This window comes from Sus scrofa, chromosome 13, assembly GCF_054392235.1.
Source record: "Sus scrofa isolate SSC_HxYL_T2T_F1_AM1 chromosome 13, Sscrofa_HxYL_maternal_Yorkshire_Landrace_v2.0, whole genome shotgun sequence".
NCBI lineage: Eukaryota > Metazoa > Chordata > Mammalia > Artiodactyla > Suidae > Sus > Sus scrofa.
The window spans coordinates 160571366-160587530 of NC_139395.1; the positions used below are offsets into that span (position 1 = coordinate 160571366).

Below are 16165 nucleotides of genomic sequence, written 5' to 3' on the forward strand. Positions count from 1 at the left end.
CCCCAAACTCCTCATTATCTTAGGGACCTCTCATATCTAGGGAACTCCTATGTTAATTTTCTCAACAGCCTCAACCATGTCAATTTCACCTTAAGGTCTTCTTCCCTGTCAGCACCTATCTTGCATGGATAGACATTAAATAAATATTTGAATTGAATTGAGAAGTAGAAAAGCTTAGTGAAGAACTATCTAAAGATCAAACTAGGAAATTTGATTTAGGAGCAAAAGCCTAGGGTGAATCAAAGACTTTAGCATGTAGTTTTCTCATTCCCCACCCCCCAAAAAAAAGAATGACTGATCATTCCTACTTCACAGGGCTGGTATAAAAATTCAATGGGCATGTTAAAGCTTCTGGCATAGCAGCTGCCATAAAGTAGACAACTGTGATTCATTTTCATGTTACAACAAAGGGCGAAAGCAAACCCCTTACCCAGTTTTTTCTTCCTTTGCAACCTAGGGACCTTCATTGTCTGCTGGCTGCCCTTCTTCTTGACCCATGTTCTCAATACCCACTGTCAAGCATGCCACGTGTCCCCAGAGCTTTACAGTGCCACAACGTGGCTGGGCTACGTGAACAGCGCCCTCAACCCCGTGATCTATACCACCTTCAATGTCGAGTTCCGCAAAGCCTTCCTCAAGATCCTATCTTGCTGATGGAGAGGAGAGAAGACTCCCTGTGCCCACTGTTAGCTGCCTGGCCACAGGGCTGCTGGCCAGAGTCTGCTCAGAACAACTGTGCCATGTTCTCTGGCATGTGGCAGGGAGAAGATTCCTGGAGCCAGGATGTCCCTGAGTGGCAGGTGTAACCACCTGCTTCCTCCAGAACAGAATGTTCTACCTCCACAGCTAAAATCTGATTTCATCCTGGCAGTCTTCAAGTGGTTCAGGGGCCCCCGAGTGATAAGCAATAATTCAGAGAGAAGCAGATAGAACACGACTCCACACACAAACACAATTGTCATCAGAGGCATGATTCATTACAGTGAAGGGAAAATGAACAGATCTCATAATTCTCAACTTGCCAGGGGTCCTTGAAATCTCAGCCAGTAAACCATCTTGCAGAATAGCCAGGCTCTCTGCCTTCAAACTTCTGATTAACTGTCAGGCTTACCTTGTAGTTTCATGGACCCACCCTCTCTGGTCATTCCTTTTATTCGCTGCATCCTGAACTATAACTGCAACACCAGTGCTTCCTCCTCTCCACAGAATCTGACTGGCTACATTTGGTGGGGGAAATTCTTCACCCTGAGGGAGATAGGGTCCCACACTGGGGCCTGGGGCTTCATTTCAAACTGCGCTCTAGCTAAGAAGCCCCTTGGATTCCATTCCCATACTCTCAGTCTCAGCTCCAGAGTAATCAAGATAGGGATGTTAGGAGTTCCCATTGTGGCTCAGTGGGTTAAAACCTGACATAGTGTCTGTGAGGATGCAGGTTGGATCCCTGGCCTCATTCAATGGGTTAAGGATCTGGCATCGCTGCAAGCTACACTGTAGGTCACAGACTTGGCTCAGATCCTGTGATGCCATGGCTGTGGTGTAGGCCAGCAGCTGAAGCTACAATTCCACCCCTAGCCTGGGAACTTCTGTATACCACAGGTGCAGCCCTGCCCACCCCCATAAATATATATATATGGATGTTAAGTGAAAAAGGAATGACAGTTCCCGTAGTATCACTGTTGAACCTTGACGTTCAGAACATGCTTTTGATATGGTTTTCACAATGCTGTAAGGTTTTCCTGCCCAGGCATCTCCGTCTCCTGTTTGACAGAGACCCAATACTTTCAGACCCTGAAACCCATTAGGTAGTAAGTGTCTACAGGGTGCCATTCACCTCCTGGGATCTGGATTTATGACACCGAACAGGACAGTTCCTGCCCTCGCGGAGCCCATGCCTGCTCTGTGTTCAGCTCTTCATTGTCTAAGCATGGTAGGGACTCACCTGGACTCTCAGAGGACCCCAGAACCAAGGCAGAGTCACTGTCCAAAGCCATCACAGGGCAGTCTTTGTTAAGTCAGAATGCAGATCCTAAATATTATCTTCCAACAATGGAGATTAAAGTTATAATAGAAATAATGTGAAAATGTCATTCCAAATTGCATTTAGAAGGAATTTGAATATTCTCACATTTACCTTTTCACCTATAGAAGCTATTTCTTATTGATTACGGAATCAAGATACAACTGGTGGATAATTTATGAAATGTTATCATCCTGAACTTCCATAAATTTACTATTAAGACCTGTTAGTGCACAGGCGTGACAGACACTTGCTTCAGTGCTGTTAAAACCTCAACACGCACAGGTTTGGATGAATAAGAAGGAAACATGTACCCCCCACCCCGCAGTGAGTCAGAAGTCAGGTACTATTACTCCTGAATGCTTTCAATGCCAGTATTTTAAGATATTATTGTCTATAACAATGCTATCTGCCCACTAGTTCTTGTACCTGGTGTCATCTAGCTCAAAGGTTTATGGTACAAGTAGAGCTTGGGACTGAGACAATTAAGTATGAGAAGAAGTAAAAGCACACGATTCCTAAGTTTCCAAGCAAAATAAACAGCAAACGAGTGGGACTATGGGGTGAAAGGTCATAGAATTTTCCTGTCAAAGTCAGAGTTCTAAAGAAATAGAAACAACACCGGTATTAATATATTTGTTGACGAAGAATGATAGCAAATATTTTGTATCATTTCACTACATCAAGTCCTTGAACCCTTATTGATAACTTTAGGAAGATAAACATCGTTTTAGGAAACCAAGGCAGAGGGAGGCTGAGAAATTTGCCTCTGGTCACACAGTAAGTGGCAGAGCTAGGATTCAGTCTGCCCAGTTCCCAAGTTCATGAGATTTAACTACTATGGCGCACTGCCTCCCAGCAGAGCAGTAAAGGGGTGCGGAGAAAAAGATGGGATAAAGATCCCCGGGAGAGCCTCACTTGCCAACCCCCCCAATACCTTCCACCTTAGACTCCTGAGAGCCCTGCCCAAGCTGTTTCTCTCACTTTCCTGCCATGTTGAACTTCTGAGACACTCACATGGGACATCCATAGTTATTTTTTACAGAATCACGGAATAGACCTGAGGGAGTATTCAGTTCTACCCTCTCCCTGATTTACAGAAAAGGGAACTGAGGCCCAGAATTGTTGTCCCACCATTGGTTAATGAGAAACAAGTATTCTACTCTGCTGAATCCTACTTCAGCTAACTTTCTACTCTACCACACTCCCTGAGAGCCCCTCAAAAAACTATAAACTCCACACAGATACAAAGAGAAAGTCTTATTGTCACTTCCATCATTCAACTGAGAGGCACTTTTTCCCTAGATAGTGTCTATTAGAAGACAACATCTCCTTCCCAGAAATTTCTTCCAATCCAGGGGATTCTCCTCAGGGAATCCCAAACACCTCTCCCAAGAACTCACTCCAGAGTCTTCATCCTGGGATTCTGCATTCTACCTCATCCACCTCTACATTCTGAGAAGGATCCAGCACACTTAACCTCAGAGCTCACTGCTTTCAGAGCCAGTATGGCCAGAATCCCAGGGAACATGTTGGGCAAGAGTTCTCGGGGCAAACCAGGTCTGAACCTCACAGCAGCCCATAGAAATCCAAACAAATTACAACCAACATTCAACTCTAGACCCTTTAAGTAAATATTTTCTTCTGCTAGCACATCACCCTAAAAAAAATTCCACTCATTTAGTAAATCAATCCTTTATTCAATAAATATTGATTGATTACCTTCTGTGCTAAGCATGGTGCTTGGCACTGGGAAACATGATCAAGGAAGCCATAGTCCTTGCTTTCAGAAGCCTGTAGTCCATTGGGGAGGTGGAATTCCTGTGCACAGTGATGACCCACTTATTGACCATAATAAATGGAATTCATGGTGTTTGGAAATCCCATATTCAGGCTTGAGAAGGCTTCCCAGACACATGTGTGTCAGGGTTGAGACGTAATTAAAAAGGAGGAAGAGTGTTCCAGACAGAGAAAACCTCTGAAAAGTTGAAGAAAAGAACAAGCAAGGAACAGGCAAGGGATCTCAAATAATTCTATCTGGCTCTAGAGAAGAGACTGTAGGGATGGGACAGCAAACAAATGGGCCTCGTCTTTGGTCATGAGCTCCTCCAGTTCTGCCTGGGTAGCAGCTGAGCTGGTGGTGACACCTATGGCATAAAAACTCGAGATTTTGCCCCCATTTTCCTTCACATGGGCAATGCACATCACAGAACATCTATCGATAACTTACTCAGATGTTCTCTCTGAGCTACAGTGAACTTCAACAAATGCAGATCTCACTTTGAATTCTCTGTTCTTTTCTCTGCAAGAGGAGAAATGGCTAGATGAGTAGCCATGGAGTCAAAGATGGTTAGAATTAAGGCAGTTTAGAGACTTTGGGTCAGAAGTCAAGGGAGGTCAGGCAAAGAAATTTGTTTTTCTGAATGCTTGGGTCAGAACTTAAACAGAGAGGCAGAAAGGTTAAGGGATTTGCTGAGAAACTGCCTGTTTCCTGGAGGTCCCGACTCCCAGGCCTGTACTCTGATCATACAGTATCTGCTGACATCAGAAAACTAAAAAAGCTTAATTTGAATCAACACACAGAGAGCAGAGAGGGGATGACAGGCAATTAATTTGATTCCTCCTTTCCACCTAATTCTCTCCTCATCAGCTTAGAAAGAGAGTGAGTTTCCATGACTACCTCCTGACACAGAGACTGGGTTGAGGGTGATGCCAGTGTCAGCTCAGCTCCATAGCTCACCCTGATGGAGGCGGAGCCCAGAGACTCTGCCAAGCACAAGTACAAGACCTGGGACCCCTTGCTCCACCTACACTCACCTCAGCGAGTCACCCAGGCTCCACACTGTGCATCCTGCTGGGTGCTGGGAAGGGAGGCGAGATGGCCAAAAGCCCCTGAGGATGGATGTGCCCTCAGAGAGGGAGCTGGGCTGAACCCAACGTACCCACCTTGTGGGGAAAATGATGAACAGAACCGAGTCAAGGACTGGAGGGCTAGCAGAGACAAGCAACCAGGGCAAACGTTGAACCTCCATGAGTCTCAGCTTCCTCATTAGTAAAATGGTGACCTGAAGCCCTAGCCTGCTTCATAGACCATTTAAAGATTAGATTGTCCATATTAGAGGGGCCTTGTCAACCACAAAGCTCTAAAGAATGTAAGAAGTTGCTATTAACATTGATATTATTTATATTATTATTATTATTACTCCCCCTCCCCGCAAGCTGCTGTTTCTATCGTAACTATCTGGTTCACAGCCCACCTTTCTTTCTTTTTGCTGATTCCCTAATTGTTTCAAGTTAATTATTAGGCACAGTCTGTTCAGCCTCCCACATGAATTTGATTTTTCTCTTGTCTTTTATTCCCCAAATGTGCCCAGGATACTTGACTGAATTGGTAGTCAGATTGTTAGGCAATTGGAGAGTCCCTAACAGGGCACCCTCTCCCTGCTCACACAGCCAAGTTCCCAAGTGTGACATGATCTAAAGCCAGACTGATGGCAGATGCTTGCTTGCCAAAGCGACCCCGGGGCCTCTGTTCCTCTCCTAGCCAGGAAAAAGGAGCAGAACACAGCTATTCTTCATGACTTTTCATCTTTGTTCCTCATGATGGCTGAGCCTAACATGCCTTCCTCTTACTCCATCTCTTCCTGCCTGAGACAATGCATAGGATTGTTGCTGGAATTCAGCCTCTGTCTGCTGGTGCTGAATTGAGGTGCAGAGATGGAGTTTGGGGTAAAAGAGAAGAGAAGAAAAAAAAAAAAAAGCTTTGTGGAGGAGTTCGCATCATGGCGCAGTGGAAACGAATCCCACTAGGAACCATGAGGTTTCAGGTTCGATCCCTGGCCTCGCTCAGTGGGTTAAGGACCTGGCGTTGCTGTGAGCTGTGGTGTAGGTTGCAGACACAGCTTGGATCCCGTGTTGCTGTGGCTTTGGCGTAGGCTGGCAGCAACAGCTCCAATTATACCGCTAGCCTGAGAATCTCCATATGCTGCGGGTGCGCCCTAAAAGGACAAAAGACAAAAAAAAAAAAAAAAAAGCTTATTGCTTTGCCAGGCTAAGGAGGGTCTAATTCCCTAAAGACTGTGCCCCCCATTAGTAAAAAGGAAAAAACAGATTTTCAGATAAGAATCAGGATTGGGACAAACACGCATGCTCCTTTCTTTTGGGGGAATTTTAGTCATCAAAGCTGGAGTCAGTAGATCTCAGTTTGATCATGAAGGTGGTCTTCTGGGTTACTGCCTAGAATAACAGTACTTACAAAAGGGGCATATTGATCAGAGATTAGAACAAACTAGGAAAGTTCCTCAAAAACATCATGCGCTAATAATCTTTAACCCACAGGTGATTGTGCTCAGGGTGCCCAATCTTTAGCTTTCAGGCAATCGTGTTTAAGGTGTAATTAAGCTAGGGAGAAGGACAAGGAAGGACTCTAAGCTGTCCTCAACTATTTCTCTCTTGTCTTTGCATTCCCTCCCTTCCCTGATCAGCAGCTGACTGAGCCTGTCCCTAGGAACTCAGGGAAGGTCATGATGGCTAAATGAGGCCCATTTCCTAAGAGCAAGAAATGGGGGCCACAGAAAGGCTCTTGTACCCAGGAGCCCCACAGGGCTGTGTCTGGTTTCAGGATCTGGTACAGTAGTTTCCTGGGGATGCTGTAACAAAGTATCACAAACCAGGTGGCTTAACAAAACAGCAATCTATCCTTTACAGTTCTGGGAGCTGGAGTCTGACATCAAGGTGTTTGCAGGGCCATACTCTCTCTGAGTCTATAAGGGAAGATCCTTCTTTGCCTCTTCCTAGTTTCTGGAGCCATCCTTGGAGTTCTGTAGTTTGTGGCAGTATAACTCCAATCTCTGCTTCCATCTTCATGTGGCATTCCCTCCTGCTTGTCCATGTCCAAATTTCTCTCTTCTTATAAGTCATTGAATTAGGTCCCACTCTAATCTAATATCACTTCATCTGAACTTGATCACATCTGCAAAGACCCCATTTCCAAATAAGGTCACATTTACAGGTTCTAGATGTGTTAAGACTTGAACATATCTTTTTGTGGGAACACAAATAAATCCATAAAATATGGTGATCTGAAAGGCAAGAGGACTCTGACCTTGGATGGCTTCGGGAAGTATACAAAAGCACTGTCATTCAGAATATGAGGTCTGATTCTAGTCTTGGCGTCTGGTCCTTTTAGTGGTCCAAGACCAGTCTGCAAACTTCCTGGAGATCAACTTTCTTATCAGTAAAAGTGACAAGTCTGGATTCCTAAGCTGTGATAAGTTAAAATAACTCTAGAAGGATGTAAATTATCCTCTGAGCCCTAAAAGCCTACAGATATGTTTATTAATAAAAGTCAAAACTGTTCAAAGACAACTCAATTGCTTCTCTGTGTCTTAGAAAAATAGGAATTCAACAGCAAACGCACTGGGGCTAAAGAGGGAAGCTGGGAGAATAGCATATAGTTCTTCTACACTGTAGCACCACCTCAGACTGAGTAAGGTGGAGAAGGATGTTTTTCCCTTTAAGAAAAACTAACAAAATTGAGTCTTGCATCATGGTTTGAGAAGACTCCGTAAGACTCTATACTAAAGACCCCTAAAAAGCTTGTAATCCACCACAATGTATAATTATCGGATTTGAGAGTTGTAGGGGAATTTAATCCAATCCCTTAGTTATTGTAGAAATTCTAATATCTCTGATCCATTATCACTCAACTGTATTAAGAAACTGGCTCATTTCTTTCCAAGACATATAACAAGTTAGCCTTTAGAAAATCCCTCTTTTAAGCCAAAATGTGCCTTCCTATAAAATCTACCTTTTGGACCCTATTCTCTCCTCTGTTCCATCTTCTCAATGAGAGGCTTTGTGCAATTAAGACTGTCCTACAGTTTCAATCCCTGTATCTCTACTTCAAGTTACACTTTCTTATATGCTCCATCTCGGTTGCTTTCCTCTTGATGGAGCCATGTTGTTAGTGCTTCTCTTAAAATATCAGGCCCTGGATAGAATACAATCTTCTAAATGCTGTTTAACTAGTTCAGAGTACCATGGATTCATTATTCCGCATGATTGGAATACTCAGTTTTTAAGGACCCAACTCAAATTGCATAGATTCCTATGGCTCCTACTGAAATTCTAAGAAGGGAATTTCTATCCTGAATAGATGCATTTAATTTGACATGCCTTAGTGATCAACACCTATGCTTGAAGAATGTAGAATTCAGCAGAGGAAGAAGTTGAACTGTGAGGCAGTCCCACAAATAAAGATGATTTTACAGGGAGTCATTGGGGGGGGGCAGTGTCTTTATGGTACCCACCAATAGTTCGATGTGGGCTACCTCTGGGAAAGAGACATGACTCAGGCAAGGGAGCTCTCTTCAGTTGAAAGATTTCTGCTGTCAACACTCCTAGCAATTGGGGGGAAAAATTCCTCAGTCCTGAAAAGAGTTCTGGGTGGCACACCACAGGATACCCCACAGCTCATACTTTATGCCATTTGGCTTCACCTTCTTCATATGATAAATTGCAGAATCGGCTTCCTCAGGAATCTAGCTGGTCTCTTCCTGTAAAAAGTTAGTGGAATGGGCTGTAATCTCGGCCATAGCATTGGTTTCAAAGCCACAGTAATTCTCGTTATTGCCTCTTCTACTGTCTATTCTAGATTCCTCTCACTATTGATTATCACTCTACTGGTCTAGGTGGCTTATCTGGTGGAGTGACCCTGAGGCACACAGTAAATTTCTCAGGGCATGGCTGCTACACTTATCCATTATCATCAGAATTAAATGAGGGAATACAAAGAGATACCTCAGTGGATTATCCAGGTAGCAGATGCATTCTTTCCTGTCCCCACTGTGTAAAAACATCCCTAATGATCAGGATCCAATTATCCTTACCAGGATGCTCCATCACTTGCCTATTGCTCTCCTGGCACGAGGAACTCTAAATGACTAGGACATGCTAAAACTTAAAGCTTAATGGGATTCTTATCCCTGAGTGGACATGTTCCTCCCTTAAGAATAAAGACTTTTTCCTCAAAAAATTAAACATAGCGTTACTATATGATCCAGCAATTCTACTCCATTTTATCCTCAAAAAATTAAACATAGCATTACTATATGATCCAGCAATTCCACTCTTTTTATTGTCAAAATTGAAAACAACTGTTCAAACAAAGCCTTGCTTAGGGAGTCCCCATTGTGGCACAGTGGAAACGAATCTGACTAGTAACCATGAGTTGTGGGTTGATCCCTGGCCTTACTCAGTGCGTTAAGGATCCAGCGTTGCCATGAGGTGTGGTGTAGGTCACAGATGCGGCTCAGATCCTGTGTTGCTGTGCTGTGGTACAGGCCAGCAGTTGTAGCTCTGATTTGACCCCCAGCCTGGAAACCTCCATATGCCACGAGGGTGGCCCTAAACAGCAAAAAAAAAACTTGCATGGAAATGTCCATAGTAACACTATTCATAATAGCTAAAAGTTTGGAAATAATACAAATTCTATCAACAGATTAATGGATAAAAAAATTGTGGTATATGAAATACTATCAGCCATAAGAAGGAACAAAGTACCAATACATGCTACAATGCAGGTGAATCTCAAAAACATTATGGTATATGGAAGAAGCCAAAGTGAAAGTCACATTTTATGATTTCACGTATATGAAATATCCAGAATTGGTAAGTCTGTAGAGACAGAAAGATGATTGATGGTTTCCAAGGGTGGGAGGAGAAGAATGAGAAGTAACTGTTTAATAAGTACATGATTTTCTTTGGGGGTGATGAAAATGTTTTGGAACTAGGAAGAGATAGTGGTTACCCAGTAGATAGATGTACTAAATGCCACTGAATTTTTCACTTCAAAATGATTCATTTTATGTTATGTAAGTTTCACTTCAATAATTTTTTTCAATTTTAAAAAGAAATGAAATGAACCAGGACCTAGAGGTTCCATATTCTTGGACTGGAAGACTCAATAGTGTTAAGATGGCAGTTCTCCCCAAACTGAGCTACATATTTCATGCAATCCATCTCAAAAGTCCAATAGACCTTTTTTTTTCTTTTTCAGAAATTTATAAGCAGATTACAAAATGTATATGGGAATGCAAAGGACCCAGAATAGCCAAAATAATTTTTGAAAAGAGGAACAAAATTGGAAAATATTCACTTCCCACTTTTAAAACTCACTATAAAGCTACAGTTATCAAGACAGTGTGGTATTGGCATAAGGACAAGTATGTAAATCAATTGAACAGAATTAAAAGTGTAGAAAAAAAGCCTTACATTTATGGTTGATTGATTTTTAACAAAGACAATCTGTTGGTGAAAGGGGTGCCTTTTAAACAAATCATGTTCGGACAGTTAGATATCCATATGCGTAAAAATGAATTTAGGAAAAAAAAAAGGAATTTAGGCTCATACCTCATGCCATCCCCCCAAATTAATTCTAAATAGATGATAGAATTAAATGTAAGAGCTAAACAGTAAAACTTTTAAAAGAAAATGTAGGTAGAAATCTTTGAGACTTTAGGGTAGGCAAAGATTTCTTAGACATAACACTATAAGCACCTTAAAAAAGAGAAAAAAAGTGATAAACTGACCTTATGAAAATTAAAAACTTTGTACTTCAAAAGACATCATTTAGAAACATCAGACCGGCTTGCAAAATATGTGCAAAACACATATCAGATAAAGGATTTTATCCAGAATATACAAAGAACTCTTATAACTCTATAGTAAGAAGACAATTCAAAAACGGCAAAATATATAAATGGACACTTTACTAAAAAAGATAGAAAAACTACTTATAAACACGTGACAAATACACTCATCATTACCATTAGAGAATGACAAAAAATTTTTTTTATTTATTTATTTTTGTCTTTTTCAGGGCTGCACCTGCAGCATATGGAGGTTCCCAGGCTATGGGTCAAATTGGAGCTGTAGCCACCTGCCTATGCCACAGCCACAGCAACACGGGATCCAAGCTGTGTCTGCAACCTACACCACAGCTCATGGCAATGCTGGATCCTTAACCCAATAAGCGAGGCCAGGGATCAAACCCACAACCTCATGGTTACTAATCGGGTTCATTTACCACTGAGCCACGAGGGAACTCTGAGAATGACAAAAAAAAAAAATTTGAAAAGACAGATAACAGCAAATATCAGAGAGGAAGTGGAGAAATAGGAATTCTCATACACTGCTGATAGGAATGCAAAATGGTGCAGTCACTTTGGAAAACAGTTTGACAGTCTCATACAAGTTAAACATAAATTTACCGTATCATCCAGTGATTCTGCTCCTGGGCATCTACCCAAGAGAAATTAAAACAAATACCCATTCAAAGACTTGCACATTATATTCATTGCCATGTCATTCATAATAGCCAAAAGTTAACAATAACTCTAATTTTCATCAATTGGTGAATGGATGGACAAAATGCAGTACATCTGTACCACAAAATAACATTTAGCAATGGAAAGTACCAAACTAGTGATTCATGCTGTGACATGGACAAATGTCAGAAACTTTTACTTAGTGAAGGAAGCAAGCTATAAAGGACTGTATATTTTATGATTCCATTTATATGAAAAGTCCAAAAAGGCAAATTTATAAAGAAGAAGAGCAGATTAGTGGTTGACTGGGGCAGTGGGATGTAATGGAAGGAAGATCTTATTGGGAAGGTACAAATGTTTTAATACTGATTTACTGTGATGGTTGTGCAACTTGGTAAGCTTACTAAAAAATCACTGAATTATTTCACTTGAAATATGTAAATTATATACCATGTAAACTATGCCTCAATAGTTTTTTCTTTTTTTAAAAAAAGCACCTGGGGAGTTTCCTGGTGGCTCGGCAGATTAAGGATCCAGTGTTGTCACTGCTGTGGCTTGGTCACTGCTGTGACATAGGTTTGATCCCTAGCCTGGAAACTTCCATGTGCCACAGGGCATGGTCAAAAAACAATAATAAAAATTTTCAAATTTTAATAAGAACCTATAAATCTACAGAGTCCAGAATTGCAGAAACAAGAAGTACGAAATGCCGCAGGGAGAGTAATGTTAACTAGGGGTGCTTGTTCTTCGACTTTTTGTTTTCCAGATCCATGTATTCTGCTGATTGGGTCAACACCATGTAAGAAGCTGATGCCTCTATCGTGTATCCAAAAAACTGTTGCACATTCCATTAGACTAGCACCTTCTGGGAGGTGTAATATGTGATAGAGGCAGTGAATCACATGATCATGTGCAAAAGGCCGTATCTCCATCCCTATAAGCAACTACCTTGGTCTGAGGCAATGTTTGGCAGGATTCTATTCCAGCGGATCAAATACCCCATAAGCACTGTTGGGCTGAGTAGGAATGAGTAGGAAAGGTAAATCCATCCTGAAATATGTATCCATTCAGTCAATTCCTAACAGGAGGAATCCCAAGATAGAAGTGCCCATTATAGGAAACTTGCCACTAAGAAGCTGGGTCTCAGAAGATGGGTCTCTTTGAGAGTTGGAGCTCTGTTGAGAGTTCAATGCTGGTATATTTTACTGGCGGGCTGGAGATTCAACAGTGGCAATAATTAGATCAGACTTAGATAGCTAGACCCAGGGTTTTGGGGTCATGCATAACCTCCATCCTTGCCACCATTTCACAGACCGTGGTTGTTGTACTTGTCCATTACCACCACAACTGGGCAAGCAACTATTCTTTTTTGTCTCCATAGTGTAAGAGAAGAACTACCTTCTTCTGGTGATCAAGGTCAGTTAGCCTTGCTAGGATGGTGACTTCATTTCTTACTAATCCATTAATGTGCCTTTTTGCGTCAGCACTGATAGGAGTTATCTGACATCAACTGGCTAAGACATTCTGTTTCTTAGATTGTAATGAGTCAAGTGACCAAGCCATTCACTACTGCCCATGAGCAATATATATTCTTACCTCAAAGATTTCTCTTGACAAGCATACTGCCTGAGGCTCTCTATCCATTAGAAACAATTCCCCTCTTGGGAGTTCCCGTTGTGGTGCAGTGGTTAACGAATACAACTAGGAACCATGAGGTTGCAGGTTCGATCCTTGGCCTTGCTCAGTGGGTTAAGGCTCCAGTGTTGCCATGAGCTGTGGTGTAGGTCGCAGACATGGCTCGGATCCCACATTGCTGTGGCTCTGGCATATGCCGGTGGCTACAGCTCCGATTAGACCCCTAGCCTGGGAACCTCCATATGCCACGGGAGCAGCCCTAGAAAAGGCAAAAAGACAAAAAGACAAAAAAAAAAAAAAGAATTCCTCTCTTCCCTGAATTTGTTCTGTGGCATTCTAAAATCCACCCTAGCAAGGGGAATAGAAAATCAAGATTGGTTTGGCTTTAAACCAATCATTGGCAATGGAATGAATGTCAAGGCTTCCTGACCCATACCTGGTAGAATCTAATCCATTCACCTGTATAAAAGCCTTGAGCCTTAGGGCACCTCTCCCTTATGGTGAAATCCCCAGTGGATTACCGATACGGGCTCTGGGAACACCTCTGCACTGCACATTATTTCAATTTCCTGGCATTAAATTCCTCCAGCTCTAGAAACTTAAGTCCATGTAGAGAGGTTCCATGTTTTCTTAATTTCTCACTTTGTACGTGGGACTTCAATTCTCCCTGCACTTTCCTTTCAAAATGGAATGTGGTGTATCTTGGTTGTCCCCTTCCCCTGGCTCCTACATCTGAAAGTTGGTTTTTATTTTCCCCACGTCCCTTAGGGAACCAAGCAGAGTTCCGTCTTCTAGTTCCATAGGAAATCTATATCCAATCTCTTGGGATAGAACATGATGGAAGATAATATGAGAAAAAGAATGTATATATATGCATGACTGGGTCTCTTTGCTGTAGAGCAGAAATTGGCACAACATTGTAAATCAACTATACTTTAATAAAAAAGAGAAGGAAAGAAAGAAGAAAGAAAGCAAGATAGAAAGCAAGCAAGCAAGCAAGCAAGCAAGAAAGAAAGAAAGAAAGAAAGAAAGAAAGAAAAAGAAAAAAGAAAAAGAAAATCCACTCACACTAAGCAATGAACAAGTTTTAGTGGAATTTACCCACCATGTGAGCACAGTGGGAAAGGGGGAGGAGCAGATCATCACCTTCCGGGCTTGTTCTCTCTCCTATACCTTCTTCCTACCACCTTTCTCCCAATTCTGGCCTTGGGGCTCCCAAGTCTTCTGCCTTTGATGCTCAGACTCTGGGAATCTTCATTCCTTTTTCAAATGGGAAAATACCAATACACTCAACACGCTAAGAGAAATCCAATTGTTCCATCTTTTTTTTGCACATTGGTGAAGACAGAAGCAAAATAAACAATAGAAAACAAGTAAGAATGACTGAACTTCTGTTAACATTACCCTGCATTACTGAAAGTGCAAGTTGCTCCCTGTTTGTGCTTCTCCTTACCCTAACAAAGCTTTTAGGGTCCTTAAAGCAGACTTGAGCACTTTTTGTAAGGCTAGGTGTATTCCTGTTAGCCTCCTTTATTCGTTTTTGAAGGTTCATGACAGTCTTTTGTGTTCAGGCTCCTCTGTAATCCCCTTTCTCTGCCTTTTGTTCGTGTCCTTTTAAAAGCCTGAGCTCTCGGAGAGCTCCCTGTACAGACACCTCCTACTTTAGATGTCTCTCCCTTTATCACTGGATTATTTCCTATTATATTATAATAAAGATTTTATTGTTTAAATCTCCCACCTCCCCCAAGTCACATTCCTTTCTAAAGTCTCACATCACAGAATCACACCTGTGGTAAATACTCTTTTGAAGTGAAGAGTTAATTTGTAATGCAAATAATTACCTCTTTATTTATCTCATTTTCAAGTCAGAATTTTCATATATCAAATTTTCATAAAGACAAATTAGGGGCAAATTATTTCACACCTTTTTTCTTCTCTCTTGCTTGCTCTCCTTCCCCCTCCCACTTCCCTCCTGTCCTTTTCCCCTCTGGTTGTTTTCCTGCCTCCTTCCAGGATCTGCGTAAGGTCCCTGGGCTTCTCTCCCAGACTCTGCTTTTGTTGAACTGAAATACTTTCTGTTCGTGTATTGGAGTGAGCCTTTGTTGTACCAGGCAAACTCACCTACCACCTGCCTCCAACAAAGCTCATGCGTGGAGCCAAGTGAAGAAGGCATTTCTGCAGGGAACTGGCTGTCTCTGTCTGTAACCCCTGACAGCTGGGGATTTCCATTTCCTAACTGTTCTGTTTCTATCAACTTCAATAAAAGTCCACCTTCTTCAGCTGACGAACTCTACTGAATACATGTCTACCTCAGCCTCCTCAGAGGTAAAATGAGGGCAATGATCTCTGTCTTGTCTACTTAGCAGAGTTATTGAAAAAAAATCACGGGTAAAAAAACATAAACTGGAAAGCATGATCTGTCTATGAAAAAATACCTACTTGTGTTTAATCATAGATATGTTGCCTGAAAATATCAAGGATGGGAGTTTTGAGGGCAGAACTGGGTAGAAATGAACAATCTTTAGGGAAGATTTTTGAGCAAGGTTTTTTTTTTTTTTTTTTTAGTTTGAGTAGAGGTGATTTACAATGTTGTATTAATTTCTGCTATATAGCAAAATGATTCAGTTAGACATAAACACATTCTTTTTCATATTCTTTTTTTTTTTTTTTTTTGTCTTTTTGCCTTTTCTTGAGCTGCTCCCGCAGCATATGGAGTTTCCCAGGCTAGGGGTCTAATCGGAGCTGTAGCCACCGGCCTATGCTACAGCCACAACAACGCAGGATCCAACCCACACCACAGCCCACGGCAACACCAGATCCTTAACCCACTGAGCAAGTCCGGGGATTGAACCCGCAACCTCATGGTTCCTAGTTGGATTCGTTAACCACTGTGCCATGACGGGAACTCCCTTTTTCATATTCTTTTCCATTATGGTTTATCAGAAAATATTGAATACAGTTCCCTATGCTATACAGTAGGACACTGTTGTTTACCCATTCTATATATAATAGTTTGCATCTGCTAATCCCAAACTCTCAATCCTTCCCTTCCCCAACTTGTTAACCACAAGTCTGAGAACTGAGATTTTTTTAATCAAAAATTGTCCTATCTCCACACGTATGGGGATTAAAGTCTGAGGAAGTAGGGGAGCTTCAGGAGACAGCAATGTTATTATCATCTTAG

The 16165-nt window shown here is 41.8% G+C and overlaps 2 protein-coding genes across 11 annotated transcripts in view; both read left to right on the top strand.

The window, feature by feature from the left end:
* Nucleotides 1–2664, top strand: part of DRD3 (dopamine receptor D3) — a 47327-nt gene extending 44663 nt beyond the window's left edge. For all 10 annotated transcript variants that reach the window (XM_021070345.2, XM_021070346.2, XM_021070347.2 and 7 more), the window contains one exon: nt 458–2664. In XM_021070345.2, coding sequence (XP_020926004.1) covers nt 458–654 — 197 coding nt within the window. In that variant the 3' untranslated portion in view covers nt 655–2664. The remainder of the gene's footprint in view (nt 1–457) is intronic.
* Nucleotides 1–16165, top strand: part of NAA50 (N-alpha-acetyltransferase 50, NatE catalytic subunit) — a 574571-nt gene that overhangs the window by 173169 nt on the left and 385237 nt on the right. The gene's annotated exons all lie outside the window — the stretch shown is intronic.